The 20988-nt window shown below is 44.1% G+C and overlaps 1 protein-coding gene across 4 annotated transcripts in view; it reads right to left on the bottom strand.

Annotated features, from left to right (window-relative positions):
• Nucleotides 1-20988, bottom strand: part of ULK1 (unc-51 like autophagy activating kinase 1) — a 138484-nt gene that overhangs the window by 42059 nt on the left and 75437 nt on the right. For 3 of the 4 annotated variants that reach the window (XM_069870765.1, XM_069870768.1, XM_069870766.1), the window contains 5 exons: nt 16381-16554; nt 14555-14628; nt 11826-11927; nt 4184-4242; nt 254-336 (listed from right to left, as the gene is read on the bottom strand). In XM_069870765.1, coding sequence (XP_069726866.1) covers nt 254-336; nt 4184-4242; nt 11826-11927; nt 14555-14628; nt 16381-16554 — 492 coding nt within the window. The remainder of the gene's footprint in view (nt 1-253; nt 337-4183; nt 4243-11825; nt 11928-14554; nt 14629-16380; nt 16555-20988) is intronic. The other variant, XM_069870767.1, reaches the window with a different exon arrangement.

A 20988-nucleotide genomic window follows, 5' to 3' on the forward strand; every position in this document is an offset into this window, starting at 1 on the left:
AATGAAAATAAGAAACATCTGCTGAAAGCCTGCCAGATCCCTGGGTTTACGAAAGTGTCCTAGAATCAGCACTGGCCTTTCCAGCACATACAAAAACCCCCAAGATTACCCAGTCTTCCAGGCACAGGTGAAACCCAAGTCTCTGGAAGCTTCTTTGAGCATCACCCAAAAGTACAGAGTGCAGAAGTGCAGTGCCATGGCACAAGAGACAACACAGAAGGGCAGCAGAACTAAAACTGGAAGGAGGTCTTACCGAAGTCCATGCGGTCCTTGTAATTACGCTGCAAAAGGCCCAGCAGCAGCTGCCTCAGGTGGCTTGATGTCTCCCTGGGGATGCTAGGATTGAAAACAAAAGCGAAATAAGAGAGACTTGCAGTCTACTTAAACTGCTTTTACATAATCAGAAAGGCAACCTGCAAATGCAAACTCACTTTGTGCCTGCTGGGCTAAGAAGGTAAGAGCTCACTGGAGGGAGACCGAGACAAAACATCTCTATTTGCATCTCTGTGTGGCTTTTACTTCCCATTGTCATTGTTAAGGCTACAGCTAATATGGCTTTAGTGACCTCTCCCCTGAGCATTTGCAGATCCTTCCCTCACAGCGGTGCCAATGTCATCCCTCCGGTTCTCAGCTAAGGCCATTCAACACGCAGTATTTTGCATGTGATAAATAAAATCTCTTCTACTTACTTTACTGGGAATAAGGAGGTCATTAAAATGAAGCAGTTACTAAGGGGAAGCTTCCAATTAGGACATTGGTGGTGAAACGACCACCAATTACTACCATCTTATTAAGATACTTCTTTTTCAATGCAGCTTATGTAAGACTAGCAAGTAACCTTTGGCTATTCACTTCCTTGATATACAGCATTTATTAATCAAAGGCTACGGAGATGCGAGCAGAGCAAGTTCAAATTAGTGCAGCTATTACCCCACTTTCCAGTACAGCTAGGAAGAAAACACTCTTTCCAATGACCATTGCAGCACAAAAGAGCTAATAAATCATTGCGCTTTCCCTCACCCCACAAACACAGATGGAGGAGAGGCCAGAGCAGCTCTTCACAACCTCAGTGGATTGCAAGAAGCAGGGAATAAATGAACGGATTAAAGCAGGGAAAGCAGAGTCCAGGTCTTGCATAAGTGGATTCAGCTCTGCTGACTTTCCTCCCTAACCAGCAGCAGTGTTGGGGGCTGTAGCAGCCAGGCCCTGCCTGCACCCAGAGCAGAGCTCTCTAAATTAAGCGTAGGCAGCTCCAACTCCTTTCAGCATCGACTCTTTATCACATCTGTGCCCAAGCATGGCCTGCAAGGTCTGCCAGGCTTTCCCCTCATCCCATGCTTGGGTCAGCTGAGGTGACAGCACGTGTACTGTGATTCCAACTGCGTGGAGCCCCAGCCTACTTGGTAGTGGAACACGGCTCCCTTGGGCAGGGCTCCACTTGGCTGGGCTGGCATCACTCACCACTCTGGAGCCAAGCCCGGCTCATGCCAGGAGAAACAACCCTTCCTACAACATTCCCACCAACTCTACCTGCCACAGATGAATAAAAGAGAAGCTAGGACAAAAGTAGTGGTGGAAAGGAGGTGCTAGGTAGCACTAACAGAATTCTGCTCAGTGGAACTACATAAAAGAGGCAAGTTATATATTTATTGGTTTCTACACCACCCAGTTATTTTTCTGTGAAGCCCTAGGTCTTGCTGGTGCAGGAATCTGAGTTCAGCAATTCCTAGAACAGAGAATGATGGCAAGCATCCATCATCCTTATTTGTACTGGAGGTGTTGCTTTTCTGTTGCTGACACTAGAATGGATTTGTGTGCCTTCCCAGGTTGACACAGGAGGCCACCAGGTCTCTGGAAGAGATGCAGTTAACTGAGACTCCATTTGAGCCAAGAAAAAACACCCCTTTGTCAAAAGAAGGTGTGCCTTAAACACACCACCCAACAGAAAAACCCAAGATACTACAGCTAGCAGTCTCCTGAAAAATACATTAGTGCTGGAGACCCGTCATAATTTATTTACCCATGACACACAAAGCTGTCATCCAAAATGGGTCCATTTCCCAGAAATGGCATTAGCTTTTGTATGGTTTTAAAGCCAAGAAACAGCAGGCCAAGCAGCAGACCTCAGATGTCACAACACAGGCTGAAGACAGTGCAGACGAACAGCCTGTTTGCCTCCCCTTCTCTCACATCTAAAACATCAAGCTCTGCTACCCTACTGTATTATTCTCCAAGGCAATCTTTTTAAACATAAGCAACAAAACTGCCTCCTTCCCCCCATGATTTAGAATTTACTTTGCCATGCAAATCAGCACAATGAATGTTAGCTATTTAGATTAGCGCTATCAAAATCATGAGGCCCTTGGGCTTCTCCTGCAGACATGGGCTCCCCAGCTCAGCACGGCGCTTCACCTGTCAGCAACAGCACCAGCCTGGCAGGCAGGCACCACAGATGAGCATTTAAAGAGCTTTTCTCCCCCACATCATTCCCAAGCCAAAACACAGCACTTTCCATGGTGATGCTGGGGAGGCGGGTGCCAGCCTGCCGAGCCCCAAGGAGAAGCAAACCAAATCCTGGCACTGCTGCAGTCTGAGAAGGAGGTCTCCAGAGCAGTTTCGTGTTTCATTCTGTGTTGGCAGGGCCGGGGGAGGCAGTTTATTCATGTTTACTCAGGGAATAGCACAGATTGCAGCTCATGTTAAAGAGACAAACTGACTTTGGAAAGCAGGGAATTGGCACTTACACAAAACCCACTTCAGATCCAACTTCTATGGTGAAATAAAATGGGCCTGGATCAAAATTTTGGAGGAATTTGGTAGTCTTAAAAGAGGAGATAAGTGAAACTGTAAAGGCAAACTGTACAAAGGATTCACAACAAAGGAGAAGGACTAATCCCTACAAGAACAGACATGCTCTCCTCTTACAGCCCAGTTGCATTTCTCCCCTGGTCTGCCTCCTACTGCACGCACCACAAGCCAAAGCAGCAGCAGGGCAGCGTGACCAACACAAGCAAGCTTATTAATTGTAGGGATTAATTTCTCTCTTCATAAGAGGGACTACCTCAAAGGTGAACAGCCATGTTTTAGGCTGTGTAGGGGAAACAGAAGATCTACTTTCTGCTCGCACAGACTACCTGGCTCCAACTATGCAGCAGTGCTTTTGCTTTGAATTGTTCTGTTTGAGTGTTTTGCTGCATTGCGTTCTCTGGTTTGATCCAGTAGAAAATACAGACGCCCTACATTTAATCCCGATAGAAACGTGTCCCTTCTCCCCAAATCAAAAGGGGGAATACTTAAGTGGAAATTATTAAATGCACAGCACAAGTCATTGATAGGAGCTTTAGTTTCTTGACAGATCCTTCTGCTACCCTGTATAAACTGAAGAGGCAAAAAAAAAAAAAAATCTATATACAGCAATTCAATGAACTTCTTGCATATGTGGCTGCATTAGCAGTTCTACCAAATGGAAGCTAACTTTCCACGTAAAAGAGGGCTTAATTTTTGGATGTATGGATAGAACTTCAGCCCTGTCTCTAAAGGAGGCTCAGTTTTTCTACGTAGGCATGAGGTTCTTCTTTAAGAGCTCAGAGACCAAAACGAAGAACTGCAGCAACAAAACCAAAATACCCTGACAAATCACAGCGCTAAGCAGCAAGGTAACATACACCCCGGTGGGACGAAAGCAGTTATCTTCCCCTTGGAAACTGCAGCAGTGTCCATTTCCACTGAGGTTATAATATTTCCTCCTATTAGCAGGATGGACACAAGCAGTTGCTGCCCTGACACGTGAGAAATGGGAATGTGATCTGCATTCAGGTATGGCAGGTTACAGGAGAGACTGGCTGCTCGCAGGATTCAAGAATTGCCTTGATTTCTTCCCAAGAGCCGCTCCCAGCCTCAGGAAATCCATAGAGGGGAAGGGGCCATCAGCTGGCTCTTTGAAATCACTATCGACCCTGAATTTTTGCAATGGGGGAGAGTATCTGCACAAAGAGAGAACATGGCAATCCACTGCTGTCTGACTTTCTCTGGGACACATCACTCCTGGTTTAAGGAATAGGGGAAGGCAGACAGCCAAATATTTCAATCACCTCCCTGAGTGACAAGCCAGGAGCATGCAAGGACAGGTGTAAACACAGAGTAAACAAGTGTGTACAAACAGCAACACTGGAAAAATGCTTACTTCGGCATCAGCATCTTGTTTTTCTCATAGAAGAGACGAAGATCCTGTGGGCTACTGGCCTGTAGAAGAGAGAAAAAAAAAACAGCGCATGAAGCAGTTGACAATGAAGGAAATGGATTAGCATTTTGATTTTACAGTTACCCTGAAGAGCAGAGAGACACTTTTAAATTGCTGAACCAGCACAGATAATGAGAACTTGCCACTTGCTTTAGACTGAAAACCCAGCACTGTGCCAGAGTGAAAATACAGTATTTCAGCCTGCTGCCTTTTTGTCCCTGACCTGGTTCTGTTCTGCTCTCCCCTTGCAGGGAATGAGCTTCACTGCAGTGGGCTCTGAAGCTCAGGCCTAAGCTGGCCTAATAGCATCACCCAGGAGGCTAAATAATTGCAGACTTGAGGAGTCCCAAATGATGAATGGCAGCTCCTGCTGAGAACATGGATTAGTGCTGCAGGGCATTTAGAAAAGGGGCAGGGAGCCTGCTGATGGACAAGAGATCTGTGAGGAGACCAGGAACATGGGGAAACAGCAACTGAATTAAGATTTTCTACTTTAATTCCAGGAAGCCAGAAGGTCTCAAGCCACAGCTCCTATTTGCGCAGTAATATACACAACTGCTGGCGATGCTGATGACAAGATCCCGAATTCTGAGAGATGGGATTAAAAAAAAGGTGGGGGGGGGCTAGGCACAATATGAGGTTTACAGCTGAGGTTAAAAATAAAATCTCCCAGTACAGAAGCGCAGACACATAAAAATCTCCTAACGTCATTTCTCCATTTGTTTTTATGCAATGAATAATACAGGCCAGTAAGTTAACCCTGGTGTGTCAAGGCTTTCTGCTTTGGCAAAGTCTCTTTATTAAAGGCAGAGTAGGCTGACTGGCATGACACAGTCATGAAGGCACATGTAAACAGGGAAGGAAGATCAGAGAGATTCATCTGCAATCAATTATCACTGCAGCAGAGTATGTACATAAGTGTGAACTGGGAGGCATCAGGCAGCTTCTCCTGACGTTCAGGGCAGGCTCAAAAACCCTCAAGCCTTCCACCTACTTCCATTTCTAAATTAGAAGCATTTAAGGTCAATTAAGATGCTTAAAATGGCAAATCAGACAAGCCAATCTGCAGATGGCCATCAAAATACCACTAATACAGCATGGCTGGAAAAGCAGCCACATAACACGTTGTTTCAACATCACCTCCTCCCTCCAGCTGAAGATGAAAATTAAGGATAACTGTGAAAGCTCAGTACAAAACCTCAAGAGAAACCTAAAGGAGAGTCTCAAAAGCTGCCAATATCAAAAGACTCGTGTAAGACTGATCAGGACAGTATTTCTTGCATAGTCTTTGCAACCCAAGCTTCACCGCTCTCCTATCAATTTGTACCAATAAGAGCTATTGGATTCCTAAAAAAGGGAATAAGAAAGTTGTCCTCATTTGCTTTTCTACAATAGCGTATCCTTCGCTGTTCACTGACACAGCAGGGACACAAGCAGGACATGCAAAAATACTTTATTCACAAACCATTAAAAATAATGTCGTCCAGCAAAGCAATTTGTTACACACACGCAAAACTGCTCCATGTTGTAATCAGTGCTACTCAAAATTCCATTTTACACCTTTCCCCTTGCAGATCTTGTCCTGTAATTAGATTCTTCATATTTGGCAAAATTCTGCGAGCCAAGTGTACACACAGCACTTGGCCACAACACTCTGTGTGATGGAAAAATATGCCTGATAGCCACAATGTACAAGGAGGAACAGAACTCCACTGCAGGGAAGCAAAGTGCTTGCTCACATCAGAGAGATACAAGCCTTGGCTGTTTGCTCCGTTCATTTCCTGCCGCAACAACTCAATTGTTTCACAAACACAATGAAGCTCTGATCTATTTCAAACACTGTTTTGTCAGAAATTTTCCTGGCAATAAAGACATGAGTATATTAAAAGCAGCACACAGGCAAAGCCCAGTTCATTAGAGAGGGCTTCTAAGCATTAGCTTGGATAGAAACAAAATCCTTAGTAAAAGTTCCCCTCTTCTTTGTAACAAATTAAAGAGAGATCCCTGTAGGGATGTTGTTACTCCACATTCTGCTGTCTCAGTACAATTCACGCTTGTTCTGCAAGGCCCAGAGCCAAGGTGTCAGGCTCCTACCCGCACAGACCCGCACACACCAGGACTGTCCCTAAGAGTCCAGCATTCGAGGCTGGTCTCTGCAGATCACCATTAATTTGGTAAAACCAACTGCATCTTCAGGTTAACTTCATTATTAATCAACTGCGTCTCACAGTTCTGCTCCTAGCAGCAAGCTGCCAGTAACGTACCCACTGCTCCCCTGCTGTTAGCATCCATTTCATAAAGTACTGATACCTTCAGCCACTTAGCTCGCTTCTTCTTTCAACAAATAGTGCTTCTCCGAGCATTATGGGAAAGAAAACACAGAAATGTTTGCAAGACACTAAAAACGACATTTGAACTCCTTCTTCGAGGCAGCTAAGGACTTAACTTGAAATCTACCTTCCAGGGATATGCTCTACCCAAGAAAAACATCACAAAAGCACATTCTAGGCATCTAACAACTAGACCATTCAAAGACACACAGAGCCAAATGCTACCTGTAGCACAGCATCCATCTGTCAGACACAGGGATGCAGAATGGACAGCTCAGCTTTCCCCAGGAACAAGAGACAGCAGCAGGCCAATTCATGCCCTTGCTCCCCCTCTCACGTTACTATGGAGCAGCTGCATTAATGTAACTGGCTCTGGTTTTGTCTGTCCTTTCTATATATAAAGACAATTGGGCAAATTCAATCCTGCCACTCTGTTACTTTGTCCTGAGCAGCAGTGGAAATATGTTGAGCCAACAAAGGCATTCAGCGTAACCCTGCCAAATCCCACTCGGTGCTGGCTGTGAATTGCACATGAAAAGCACGCAGGGTGGTGTTTCCAAAAGCACTCAACACTGGATTTGTTCTCTTTGGGAAGGGCTGGATGCAAAAGCCCAGCACTCAGTCAAAAGAGGGCCAGAGACATTTACACCCTCAGTGAACAGCACTGTCTGGTCAATGCTTCGTAGTGGGTGAATGGTTTCTGCTCTTCTGTCTGAATCCTTCCCTTTGGGATTCCTGCTGATTGGGAGGTGCAGAGATGGGATTCAGACACATTAGAATGAAAGAAATAAATAAGGATGTTTTTAGCTCAGTAGTTCTAGGGAAAAACTTGAAACTCTGCTGCAAATACCTTCTCTGGTGCCGTTGTAACAGTTGTAACAAGCTCCCACAAAGTGGGATCCTGAAAGCACATGGACCAGAAAACAAATGACCTCCCCCAAATCACCTTTTTCTTCAACTGTCCATGGATTATTTTCCTCTCTACTCCCAACAGAGCAGGATGAGACCCACAAACACCGAGCCAAAAGCCAATGGTTCACTGCCTACAGCAAAAAGTCAATCACCGTGCCTAGTTTCAGAGCAACCTACCGTCACCATGAATACTTGTCCCCACTGATACAGGACAGTCGAGAGGAACAGCTTTGGGTACAGAAGACCAGTCTGCCTAACAAATAAACCAGGAGTTCAAATTCTGTGTATATAATACTCCCCTTCCCTAGTCTTCCTCAAGGCCTATTTCACAACACAGCAGTTGTTGCAAGTGATGCATAATCCTAGTACTTACGCAGGCAGAATTAACCCAGAAATAAAGCAGTGGACTTGGTACACCAGGCTTAGAAATCATTTTTTCACCTAGCAGCTAGCTGGGATGAGAACCTACGCAGGCAGGTTAACTCTTTCAGAGCTGTCAGACCACACAGCAATACTTGCACTACCTCTCTTGCCACTCTCCTGCTTGGCTGTGTGTCTGCTTACCAAGAGCTGCGCAGTTTTCATAGGGGTCACACAACAGAAACCACCAGGAACATCAGGAACATCATATTTAAAACATCAGCTGACAAGGACCAAATTGCTTTTGTAAGTTATTTTGGATCTTGTGTAAATTTTTCTTCTCCGCCTCCAATTCCACTCCTGGTTGTCACTTGTCTACACAGCCTACATCACATCATGGTGGGCACCAGGTACCAATCTTTTCAGCTCAGGTAAGGACAAGAGACAACCACTGTACTCTCGAGGCACTCCTTGGTTCTTGTCAGCAAGACCAGGAAAGGCACTGTCCAAGTCGTCTCCTCAGCAACAGAAATGAAGAGATGCAAGTGCAGACCACTTATCAGGCAAGGCAAATTAACAATTCCACATTAATACAGCGCTCAACAAATCTGTTTATAGGGATTATGAATCCCATTAATCTCATCCCTATGGCGGTCTCACTGTTTTGTTTATGGGCATGTTTAATACAAAAAGCTCCTTAAGACAGCTTCACCAGCCATCCTACCAACTGTTCACATCTGAGCATCAGCAGATTCTTTCTTGTCTGCGTGCAAGGAGGCAGGGAAGGGACAGAAGCGGCTCTGGGAAGTTGCCTTGAGTGACCCAGCTTAGTCAATTTTAACTCTGATACAGCTAGAAATCACATTCACACACAAACACATCTCTGTCTTGATTTAGAAGCACTTTGTAGATTGACAGCTGCCTCAGACTTTCCACGCATTTGATCTTTTCTTCATCTAACCCAGACCCCCAAGGCCTTGTTTTATTTTTAGACAGCTCATTCCTCCTTGCTACAGATAACACTGGAGTCCTTTTGTTTCACATCCCCGTGAAGGTGCCCAATTGGCTCATGCAGTGAATGTAGCTAGAGTGCCCAAACGCAGCACATTTCATGCTGCCATGCTCCAGATTCTCATGGGAACCTCAGCTAAAGAGAGACGAAGGGCTGTCCTTGGCAGTCTAGGAGGGAAGGCATGGTGAGGATTTAGCCTGAAGAGGTCAACATCAGAAATCCAGTTTCTGGCTCACTGTATACCAGGTCTGTTGGTGGAACTATGTAGAAGCAGCCTGTCCCCTCCTCACTCATTCGTAGATGTGCCTCCCCAAAGCACTCATTCCTATTGATGCTCTCCCCATCACTTCCGTCCACTATCCTTCCCTGCTACTGAAATCCCTGTAAACAATAGCTTACCAGCTCAGTGACCATCAGCAAATTCTTACAACACAGTCATGCCAACAAAGAAATAAAGCCAGTTAATCTTTAACTAGTTCCCACATCTGCCCTAGACTGGCTTCTTTCACCTGAAACTCGCTGCTAGGAGATGGCAATTTGTGACACACATGGTCAAAACAAATAGATGGTGCACAGAGAACCATCTGTGTCAAGCTTTTCTTTCTCCCTAATCAAACAAATTCACAGCTGTCACTGCAGTAACAAACTGGGTCTGGCATTTTGCTTCAAAATACAAACCCCAAACAAGGAAAGGGTGTTGGGAAGAATTAAAATTTGAGAAACAAATGACCCCCATCTCCAGCCCAACGGATGTTGGATATATGTGCGAAAGAGACGAGTTATCCAGTCAAGCAAACACAAAGTGAGGATCCAGACCTGCAGGGCAGGGATGGCAAGGTCCCTTCAGTGCCCACCACAATTGCCATGTCACAGCAGAGGGAGGCAGGCACACAGGACAGCGAGCACTCCTGCGTGAGCCTGAGCCCTTTCAAAACCTATCCTGAAGAGCTGAACAAAGCTGACTGGTATTCAACTTTATTTCCTGTGAAAAGTCTTCAATGTAAGAACAGATGTTTTCAGAATAACACCTCTGCGACACGCTCCAATGACCAACAATAAAAGCCACCTAATTCTTTTCAAAGAAATCAGATGCCCCAAGGTTGCGTATGAGCTCCTAAGCTATCAACAGTGACAAAGTCACCACATTAAATAACTAAATCATGTGAATGAGCACAGTACCAAGGTGCCTTTAGAGACTAAAAGGCAGTAAGTTACAAGACTGAATGAATGCAAAGCTCTCCTATGCATGTAGGAGTCAAAGCTTGCTTTCTCCACTCCCACACTTTTTTTCTTAATGCACAAATATTTATTTTCTTTCATCCCAACAGTCATTTTCTCCTCTCAAAAATACAATCAAAAACCACCACTGACTAGTGGATGCAGCCAGGAAATGGGAGTCATTCAAAAGTTTCAGTGAACTTCATAGGGGTGTTTATAAAAAAAGAGCATGCAAAGGAAATGAAGTCTTTCTCTAAATACAGAGCAAGCTGGTGGACAGAATATAAAGCCCTGGAGTGGAAGATTTTTAGAGCAGCAGGGAAAAAGTTACTGTGAAGGAGAAAAGTGTTCTTGGCTCTAGACAAAACCAAAACATACCATTAGTTTACTGCTCTATTTGCCCACTCTTTCCTGCAACAGGTTCAGAACTCACTTTATCCTTCCTGATGATGTAACTGCATAAATATTCAAGGTCTTGTGTGAAATGCTGTGGAACTAAAAGCTCAGAAAGTCCTGCAGTTCACAAAGTTTGCCCCGCTACACAAGCAAAGTTTTCCCCCCCAAATTGATTCCTTTTTTGCTGGGTTGTTTGGTTTTCATTGCTGCTTTTTGGGTTTTTGTTAGGGAGTTTCAGGATAAAGGACAGGAGAGAAGAGGGCCACAGTTTACATTTGCCCTAATGGACCCAAGAAGCTGAAGAGTTGGCATCGGCTGACACATCAGTATGTAAATTTGTGGCTTGGTCTTTTTCCATGGATTAAAGACAGCCCTACAGAGCTCACACATTAGAAAAACAAAGAAGTATCAGCAACTCAAGTATCTCTTCGCTATGCTACAAGACAACATGGAAAAAAAACCCTGACAAGTACAGTACTGCATAAAATAGAGTCTGCGGATCTTATTCAGCATGGAAGTAAAGTAACACACAGTGCAGCACACTAATGATTGGGAACAAGAAACACACACTGACAGCTACGTATAAGCTTAAAAATATACATGAAGCAATACTGAAGCAATTTGCATAAGAATTCTCCATAATTCAGAAACTTAAAGTCAGAGAATACCTTTCACAAAAGATATCCTCTAACTCATCCAGAAGTTATGGCATAAATTACAGGGTGGAGTTTTACTGGATTATGTTATATTTGGAGGGGTTTGGACTTGATGAACATAAACATTTCAGGCTGGAAGGGATTGCCTGAGATGACAGATTAGATCCTTTTGATAAGATCCTACTTAACTGCTCTAAAAACAAAGTCAATTTAGCTGCAATTCACCAGTTACCACCCAATCATCCCAAACATTAACTTGCAATTATAATCTTCCTTATTTTCCTTCTATACCCAACAGAATTATAATTATAAACAGAATTATAAATTATACATTGAGTACAGTTATAAATAGAAACTGATTTTTTTTTTCAGTGTAGGCCTGGAAAATAAAAACAAACCCAGTGCTTTAACTGATTCATGCTACTTTTCTGAAGAGATGACCCTTGCTAAGGATTTATATTCAGGAGATAAATTTCACTGAGATACAGCCCAGAGAAGGAGACTCATAGTCTAGTAACACACCCAGCATTAATATAAAGCACCATATTGTCAAGGTGTTGGACAGCCAGACCTCCAACTGGATCTATGGGAATTCATATTATAGATGACAGAAGCCTTAAGAGCAAGCAGATTAAAAGGAAAAAAAAATGAAAAAAAAAAAATCAAGAGAGACTTACAAACATTAGATGTACGTGACTCACCTGAAAAGGAGCTTTTCCTGTCAGACACTGATAAATGATGGTTCCTATACTCCAGAGGTCAGCTTTGGCATCATAGTGTTGAGACATAATGACTTCTGGTGCCTTTTTGGGGATACAAGACAAATTTGTTTTACAAAAAGATGTAGTTTTTTTTATTTAGCAGCTGCAAGAAAGAAATAGAAGTAACTATTACATTTCAAAATCCTTTGAGGTAGATTCCCCAATAGCCATTAAAGATTTGCTCCCAAGAAGACTGTAACATTACCTTGAAGGGCCAATTCCCTATCTAAGTGGGGAAAGCAGAGACTTCCATTCAGGCAGACAAAACCAGCACCCTATGTAGTTTGTGCAAACTCAGTACTTGCCCTTCTCAGGGTATCATTTTCTGCTGAATCCATCCGTGCTTAGAAGCACCCCTCGCCGAAACCACACAGACAGATCTTCTAAACCACAGCAAGAAAGAGTTCAATGCTCAAGAAAAGGCAAGGCTCACAGTGCACAGGTAAGCTTCAGCCTCCATCTGGTCTGCAACCCCTTATGTGCTTTCCTCATTTAGCCCAAGACAGCAGTATGTTAATCATGCTCCGGAGCCTGCTGCCAAGGTCACAGTTTGGGTTCAAAGACAGATCTGCACATTGCAGTCCAACAGCCTAAGCTCTGCTGTGCCTCAGACTCTGGTTTCTAATCTCACACCATGCCCTCAGTTGCTCCCTCCCAGGCTTGTTCCAGAAGCTGGTCCAAGTTCACAAAGCCCCGTGGCTCTGGAGGGACAGAAGGGCAGGCTTGCTAACCCCACGATTTCATCGTTGTGCTGCCAGCATGGAACAGGATCGATTTGCTAGCTCTGTTACGTAATAAAAAAATGGCAGCAAACAAGCTGTGGGGCAGGAGCTTGGTCTGTCCTTAAGGAAAGCAGGTGTGACACCAAACAACACCAAGGAAGCAGGACAAGAACTGCACAGGGAAGTTTCAAGTCTCCCATGACATGGATCATATCGGGGTTCAGACAAAGCTCATTCTGATATGGGTAAAACATCTCTCTTCTTGAAAGAACAAAATTAGCTATGAGCTAAAGCAAAATAAGGGCCTGCCTTGCCTGCAGAAGCTCGCAGGGCTACTGCACAGCATCCACAACTGCAGTGGGGACAGTTCAGACACCCCCCAAATCCCATTTGAACCCTCCCTCCCCATCTTTCTTCAAACCCATCAGTAAAGAGAGAACAATACAAAATATCCTGAGGTCCCTTGTAAAGCCCAGACTTGTTTAAAATAAATAAACAAACAAATAAATAAATGAAATAAAAAAGGTCATTGCTAGCTTCCTCCAGCCCTTTCAAAAACTAATCTGAGTGTTTTCAGTTAATTTCACGAGATACTCCAAAAGAAAAAGTATTGCTAAAAATAGACAATTCAGGAAACTCTCATAGCAGAAAAAAAAAAAAAGACATCATCTTCACATATAGCACAGTTCAAATAAACATCAGGTTTCAAAAAAAAAAGGGAGAGAGGAAGTCTGTTTTGCTTGAATTAGTCCTGTGGAACAGATTACAAACATGCTGCCCCTATGCAGGGCAGCCCAATCCAGCCAAACTCTGCCCACAGTCCAGACAAAAAACTTAGAGTTCATTAGATCATGTTCAAAATCAGGTGCCTAGTGCCACAGGGCACTTGTAAAATTTAAACTTAGATTGATCCACATCATCTTTTTACTTTGAGCTCAGACACCCACATCTCCAGGAACTACGACACGGCTGGCTTTGACATTTTCATTTTTGGCCTGGTTTGTCATTTTTAATTTCATTGACTGGATGTGACACAGATCTTGACTGCTGCCATGAGCACAGGCAAGAGATCACCTCCTCAAAGCCTGGTTCCAGAGTGGAAAGAAAAGGGAGTGAAGTTTAGGTTTTTAAACACATCTGTTCCACAAGCTAAGAAGTCATCCTAGAAGCAGCTGGTTTGGTGAAAGAATTAGTTAGGGTGGGGAGGGTTAGGGAGCATGAATGTACAAAACAAATTCCAAATAGAAGCAGATGAGCTTCATTTACACTTAACTGTTGAGCTGCACAGCTAAGCACACTTAGGAGTAAAACTTACTCTGCCTGCATAGGTCGATAGATCTGACAGGATTTTGCAAGACCAAAAAGCTCAAAAGAGTTGGGGATTTTACAAAACTGCTGTTAAACAGGGACCTTCCTGCTGATGCTGTGGCTTTAGCAAAAACAACTGCAGAGCCCAAGGTGACAGCAAGCTTGTGGAACCACTGTCTCAAAAGGGCCTGCTGAAGCAGTGATTTACTGAGGTTCTTCTCCAAGGAAGCAACACCTCAAATATAGCCAGATGTGTGAAGTATCACTCCAGCCCTCACTCTTTGGTTGTTGCTTTGCTTGCAGCACAGAAATCAGATTTTGTTTCCCAGTGCCTTGGTCCCCTCTGGAAGATGCAGTTTCTGGGAGCTGATGGGGATCAATACACTGTTTTGTTCAATTTTATTTATTCACAGCTCACCCGAAAGTTAGATGACAACTTGGTTTTGCAACCTGGTTTGGTACCCGGCTTCCAACATTACCAGCAGCTAGATCTTTATGAAGTCTCCCTGTTTAATAGCTTGCTTCCAAAAAGTGAATAAAACTTCACCTTGGGGAAAGGCTAGCAAAAAAACTAAGCCTTGCCTCTGCAGGGCAAAAGCAAGAAGAACACAGAAAAAAACTCTGGCAAAACACACTTACCATGTACATTGGTGAACCACACAATGTTGCTGCCATCATATTATTCTGTAGATATCGGGCAAACCCAAAGTCAGCTACAAAGAGAAACAGAGAGGTAGGCTGGGATCAGACACCAGTTCTGGAGAGCCTGCACCTTCCTCGGATGATTCCTCTTACTTTCCTTTCACTTCCCATAAATCTGCACAGCAAGTGAAGTACCCTACCTTACAAGACTGACAACTCTCTTCTCAAGCAGTAAAATCCTTGCGCTAGTCATTAATGCACACTATAGACAGTAGAAAAGGGCAGACCAAGCCACAAAAAAAACCAAAACCCAAACATTCAGAAGAACAGACTCCCACCCATTTTTCAGAGGTCAACAGTCACTCCTTCCTGTACCTACCTGCCTGCACTCCAAAATATCAGCTGCTGGAAGCTGATAAAGCTCTCCTGACTTTAGTTAGAGTGCCAGTTCACACTAGCTAGTTCCTCTGCTGCCATCTCAACTTTTAATTTGGGGAACTGTAAGTTCCCGTCCATTGAAAAGGGTGTAATCTAGCAAACACCCAAGAGAAACCACTAGTCATCACCACCAATTTCTCTAGACCAGCCCTACTGAATGCAGCCTTGCTCTGCTCCTTTAGAAGAGTTCCAACAGTGCTAACCCCAGCACAAAGACAGAAAACTGAGCCACAGTTCTCCTGGTGGCTAGAAAAGCCAGGGACAAGGAATACCGAGATGAATTATCTCTGCAGGTTACTCAGCATCTGATCATATGACACCTAAAGGGTCTCTCAAGGTGACAGATATTTCAAGCTAGGAGACTGACACAGCTGTGTATACTGTCATCTGTCACGAATGAAATGGGATGGCCAGCTGTTCCCTGGACCACGTACTTTGTGAGAAGCAGGATGGAGGGTCTGCAGGGTACATCACACCCAAGAGCAGCCATGCCTGCAACTCTCATGCCTGCGGCTGTGGCTCCCAGTCACCTCTACTTTCCAGGTAACTCTGCATTTCACAAAAATCACTTCAGCCAAACAGGCAGCAACATTTCAAACTTTTCCACTGGATCTCATTTCTCACCTGAATGAATGCATTATCACTTTCCTCACAGCACACAGTTCAGGTGAGGAACAGCATTATCTAATTTGTGTCATCTTCAGCTCACAAACTGTAACACAATCAGAAGTCCATGTGTTGAGGGTGATATCATCCAGCACTCATTTCTGAGGGACCACAGGGAATACATGTGCTCTGTAACCGGATTACTGGAGCATTTGTCCCAGCTACTGGTCTATTTGTGCTGCTTGCTTAACGTGGAAAAAGTGAATTGCTTCAAGGTGCAGTTGAGAAGACTGCTTCTAATTCAGACCCTGGAAAAGCCTGCTTTCAGCTGTCCCACTCCCACCATGGTCGGTCTCTGAAAGCCAGCCAGGAGAGCGGCTAGTTTCAGCCCTTAAGACACCACCATAAACTCAATTCCATTAAAAACTGAAGACAAAAGTCACGACACCTGCTCATTTCTCAGTAAACCTGGAGATTACAAGCCAATTAGGGCAGCCTGATATTTGTTTTACCAAGGGAGGCACTGTTCAGCTTGGAAGTGGAGCAGGGCTTACCCAACTGCTTTTGCATTAGCCTGTGTCCTCACTCCCACTGCTCAGAGCCAACCAATGGTTATTGTCTAGCAGAACTAAGCGAGGAAGATGAAAAACTTTAGGGCATTTCAAAGAGTGTAGCAATTCTTTCCTCCCCCTAGACATCTTCCCAAAGACAGATTGATGCTTAACTGTCACCAAACGCTCCTGAGAGTGCTTAGGGTGACACCTGTAACAGGATCTTACCGATCTTTATGCGAATGTTGTTGGGGTTTGATTTCCTGCCTCCTGCGTAGGAAAGGAGGATGTTCTGTGGTTTCAGGTCCCGATGGATGATGCCTTTGCTGTGCAGCATTTTCATGGCACCTGCTATCTGCTGGAGAAAGAGCCTGATGGTGTCTTCACTAAGTGTCCGCATAGCTAGGGAGGAGGGAAAAATATAACCACAGATGAAAAAAATCAGAATGCCAGTTCTCTGAAGAGTTCAGAGGGCAGATTCTCCACAGCAATTAGCCACAACTTGGGATTTTCCTTCCACATATGGTGTTTTTTGTCTCCCCACATACAATTTCCAAATGATTCCTACAGGGAACAGGAAAGCATTTGCACTCCCAGCTTATTCAGTGGCCAGGGCTCTTTTCAGCCCCAAGTCTCTCATGGTGAACTTGGGCCAGTGGTGGGAGCTAAATCTGGATTATCATGTGGGCCCAAAAAAGTGACATTTGGTGAGGTTCAGGGCTTCCTTCAGCAGGAGCTGCCGACCAGCTTGCATTTTGCATCTGCAGGAATCATTATGTACCAAGCAGGGCCTGGAAAATGTTGGTAGGTTGAATTCAGACAGAGTCAGTTAGGGATCTGTAACTTTGATATACGAGGTCAAGTCTAGCTCTGACCTTGTGCATTATCATCCTCTACCTTAAACCATAATTCTAATCCTACACCCGGTGTTAGGATGAACCACAGTCTCATGCCTAACAACATACTCCTACCAAACTAGCCTGCAAACTGTCATCTGACAGCCTCTACCTTGCACCCATAGGTAGGAAAGAGCAGCAAGAGCACCTCAGAATGTTTTTATAAGCAAATTTAAAAAAAAAAAAAAATTGGTAATCAAAATCTGCGAGTATGAAAGCACTGAACTGCATTCTCGAGATATGGGCTTCCTAAGAACTGTGGTATGAAAATAAATATTGAAGGTATTAAAACAATGTTCAACTGGCTTTTCTAATCAGAGCAACGTGACATTAGCTCTCATTATTTTAAGAGCCATAGGTATGAGACTCTTGCCAAAGCTGGGAGCAGCCTGCTGAACAAACCCCAGGATCAACAGTGCTACCAGCCTGTCTCCTTGTCAGTCACTGAGGCTTAAAGAAAGCACCATTCCACTTGAATAAAACAGTTCCTTTTGTAAAAGGTCCCTGTAAATTACTTGCAACTTCATTAGTGTTTTTGCAGCTGTTCTCTAGTAAGACATTAAAACAAGCTGGCAGGAACTTCAAAATGCTACTCTACCTAGTCAGCTAGAAGGGAGGAATCCTTATGAAAACACAGATGAGGCTGCACACAGCTTTAACATAACACAGGAAATTAAAAGTCTAACTTTTAAAATATGTGCATGGGAAACAGCAAGGGACACAGATAAGTTAAACAGCACTTAGAATGGAAAATAAACTCCCACTGCTCCCAAACCTCACTGGGTCTAGAAGGAGGCACAAGCTGAGCTGAAATGTCACCACAGCTATCAGCTGGTCCCGGACTCATACACGTGAGATCTGTGCACATGTATATAGAGTTTCTCTCCCCTCACTGGGCCTTTTTCCTCATAAACTGGAACTCATCTGGAATTCAAGAGACTCCTCTGCAAGAAGGGGAGATTTAAGGGTATATTAAAGATATTAAGAGGCAGCTCAAGTCTACTAAGCCCACTGGAATCTTCTGAAAAAAGCACTGCCTCACCTGTAACAAGGCTTTCCCCAACCCTCTGCTGAACCATATCAGTGCACTCAGTTCTGTACCATTTTCTGACTATTAAAGGTCCAGCATCTCAGCTGTGCTCAACTCTCTCCAACAAAAGATCTCTGCAATATTTCTGTGATTCCTATTTAAGGAAACCTATTTAGGAAGGCTTAAAACACCATCTTTAAACAAAACAGCAAGAATTTCAAAGTTATTTTGCCCAATTCAGCTCAGGAAAGGACAGGCTGTCTCATCTTCCCCCAAACATGAAGCAAGACTTGAAACTTGGCAGTTCTTAACATTATTAAGGCAATTACAAACTCCTGGCTAAACAGACTCTGCCTCTAGCAGAGAAACGGTGTTGTTGAGAGCCTTGTTCTGATCTGCAGTCCAACAGCATGCCACATCTTTAAGGCGTTACCCTCTCCTTTATATAATTTGGTGGCTGTAAGGCTAACACAGCACTAGTCACCATCCCTCAGCAAACCAGTTATGCCTCCCTAATGTGAATCCAAACTCTTTATACTGAAACAAAACACTACTGCCAAGCTCAGAAAAATCCATATGCCCAAAGAAAAGAGGGCCTCTAAGCTACTAACTTCTGCAGAATTGAAGCTCTTCTACTTCACAGAAGTCTGTACAAAGCTCTCAGTCCTGCAAAGGTGCTGTTTTCCAGACACGTGCAGAATCTAAGCTGGTGCCTTGAGCCTGCAGACAGATTCCCCATGTGTATCTGCTGCGGCATAATGTTGCAGCGCAGCAAAATTAGGCAGAGGTCTGGTTGGACCCTCTGGCAGCATTAAATAACACAAATTCAGGTAGCAGAAAGGTAGGACTGTGAAACTGAGATGCTGCCGTCAACAGAAAAGAAGAGACAGTAAATTACTTGGGGAGTTTAGGGGCATACTCTTACTTCCCTCCGTTAACAGACACGCTGTAACAGAGTACCAAGGGTCCTAATGTCTAATGCTCAGCCCTTCAGCCTACAGAGTGACAGCAGCAATCTCCAAATGAAGGACAGAGACATAAATACAACTGACACTTCAGGATGTTGGTTCACAAATGATCTCCTAGACCAGTTACCATTGACAGAAAGAGGAAGAAGATATAGAAGACTCATTCAATTTATGTGACACCAAACCAAAGTGTGGAGAACAAAAAAAGCTCACTTTGCTACACCCTAAATAGGGAACTTTCACTTCTGTCCTTCTAAAAAGTGGACATTCTCATCTACACCAGAACACTGCTGGCAAAACACTAAGCCCACACTGAAGTCTGGGCATCCCTGTGGATGTCTGTGGTGAGCAACACATTCTTGCAGAGAACGCTGTTTCACAACTCTTACTTTGCCTTTTGCCAGAAGTAATAATATCTCTGTGTTTATTTTCATGGGCTTCACTTCAGTGACGAGGCACTCAGCTTACTGCCTTGGGAACAGCAGCTACACAGGTCAGTAAATCAGAGCAAATATTTACTGCAGGTCAGTGTGAGGCCTGCATGCCTCACAGCTCTTGAAGTGTAGGAAAAGGATGAAACCACCTAAAAAGTGCCCTGGTCAGCCTGTGCTGAGATGCTCAACCTGCCAGGTAAACTAGTAACCAACCCTCGCCAGCTGATCCAAGGGTGGATGCACTGGAGTACACCCGCTGATGTGACATGATGACACCGATTTGGAAAAGTTATTTAGGAAAAAGAACTTCTCCTCTTACCCACAGGTGTCACAAGTATCTCTAACAGTCCAAATCCAAGTCATGCTGAAGTTGGAGAGCCCAAGCTGATTTATTTGGTGCCTGTCTTCTAGCTCCTCCGGCTCCACCCGTGAAGAACACAGCTAGTGAGCCCCCTGTGAAGTCTTCCGCACAAGTCAGAAGACTCATTCCAGATAGGTCTAGTCTTATCGTATATATTCTTAATTATGTAGCTGTAGAGGGTAAAAAGTTACACAGTAGTACCTCACACCTCTTGTACTAGAAGATTGCTCCTTGCATGTTTGAGCCAAGAAATGCCCTGCTCCAACATGAAGTTTTCTTCAGAGATGTGCTCTCCGAGAAGAAGCTTTAAGAAAGGTCATAATGGTCACTTGTGAACCATCCATAACACCTTTTGCCAATGCCCATACACAGAATTTAAGAATAAATTCTATATTCTGTTCTGACATCCTGAGTACCCGATGCCACAGAATTCCAGTTATTCCCATACTGAGCACGGTCACATCTGTAAAGCTTCCCACAGCTCTAGCACACAGCAGCCATCTGCCACACTCAGCTCAAACCGTACCCTACAATGGGCTTCAAATGAAAGCAACATCCACAGAGATCTATCAGAAGGGAAATCACACTGTACCACTACACCACCACAGAAGTTACATTTAGCAGAACACACGCAGCCTTGGAGTGTTTCAAAGAGATGGGGCTGACCAACAGCATAACCCCAGCTGAAACACATATTGCATTGAAACATGCACATGTGCACGTCTTCCAGTTGCAAAGACAAGGAGAATTAGAGTGCCTTTGGATTCAACACAATTACCATCTTGCCTAATGCTTGTAATTAGAGGGCAGAATGGATTGGGAAGCTTACAAGCATCTCATTCAATGAGAAACAGGGGATTAGCATGCACAGCTTGCATAAATGTTACAGGAACTACCAGTAAAAATATCTGAGGAGTCAGTGGGAAAGTAGATGTTGTGTGATGGTGTTTTAATTGCAATTATTAAAATAACTGAAGCAGCACAAGAACTGCTCAATACAGATGAGCTTCCTGCGTATCAGTGAAATACCCTGGAAGAAATCTGAACTTTCCAAGATGCTTTCAGGAAAAAGTCATTAGTCAAAAAGTCAAAAGTACCCCAAGCACCTGCAGAAGCGGGGAGAGGAGATGCCCCAAAGGAGCAAGTG

Source organism: Phaenicophaeus curvirostris, chromosome 17 (assembly GCF_032191515.1).
Source record: "Phaenicophaeus curvirostris isolate KB17595 chromosome 17, BPBGC_Pcur_1.0, whole genome shotgun sequence".
Classification (NCBI taxonomy): Eukaryota; Metazoa; Chordata; class Aves; order Cuculiformes; family Cuculidae; genus Phaenicophaeus; species Phaenicophaeus curvirostris.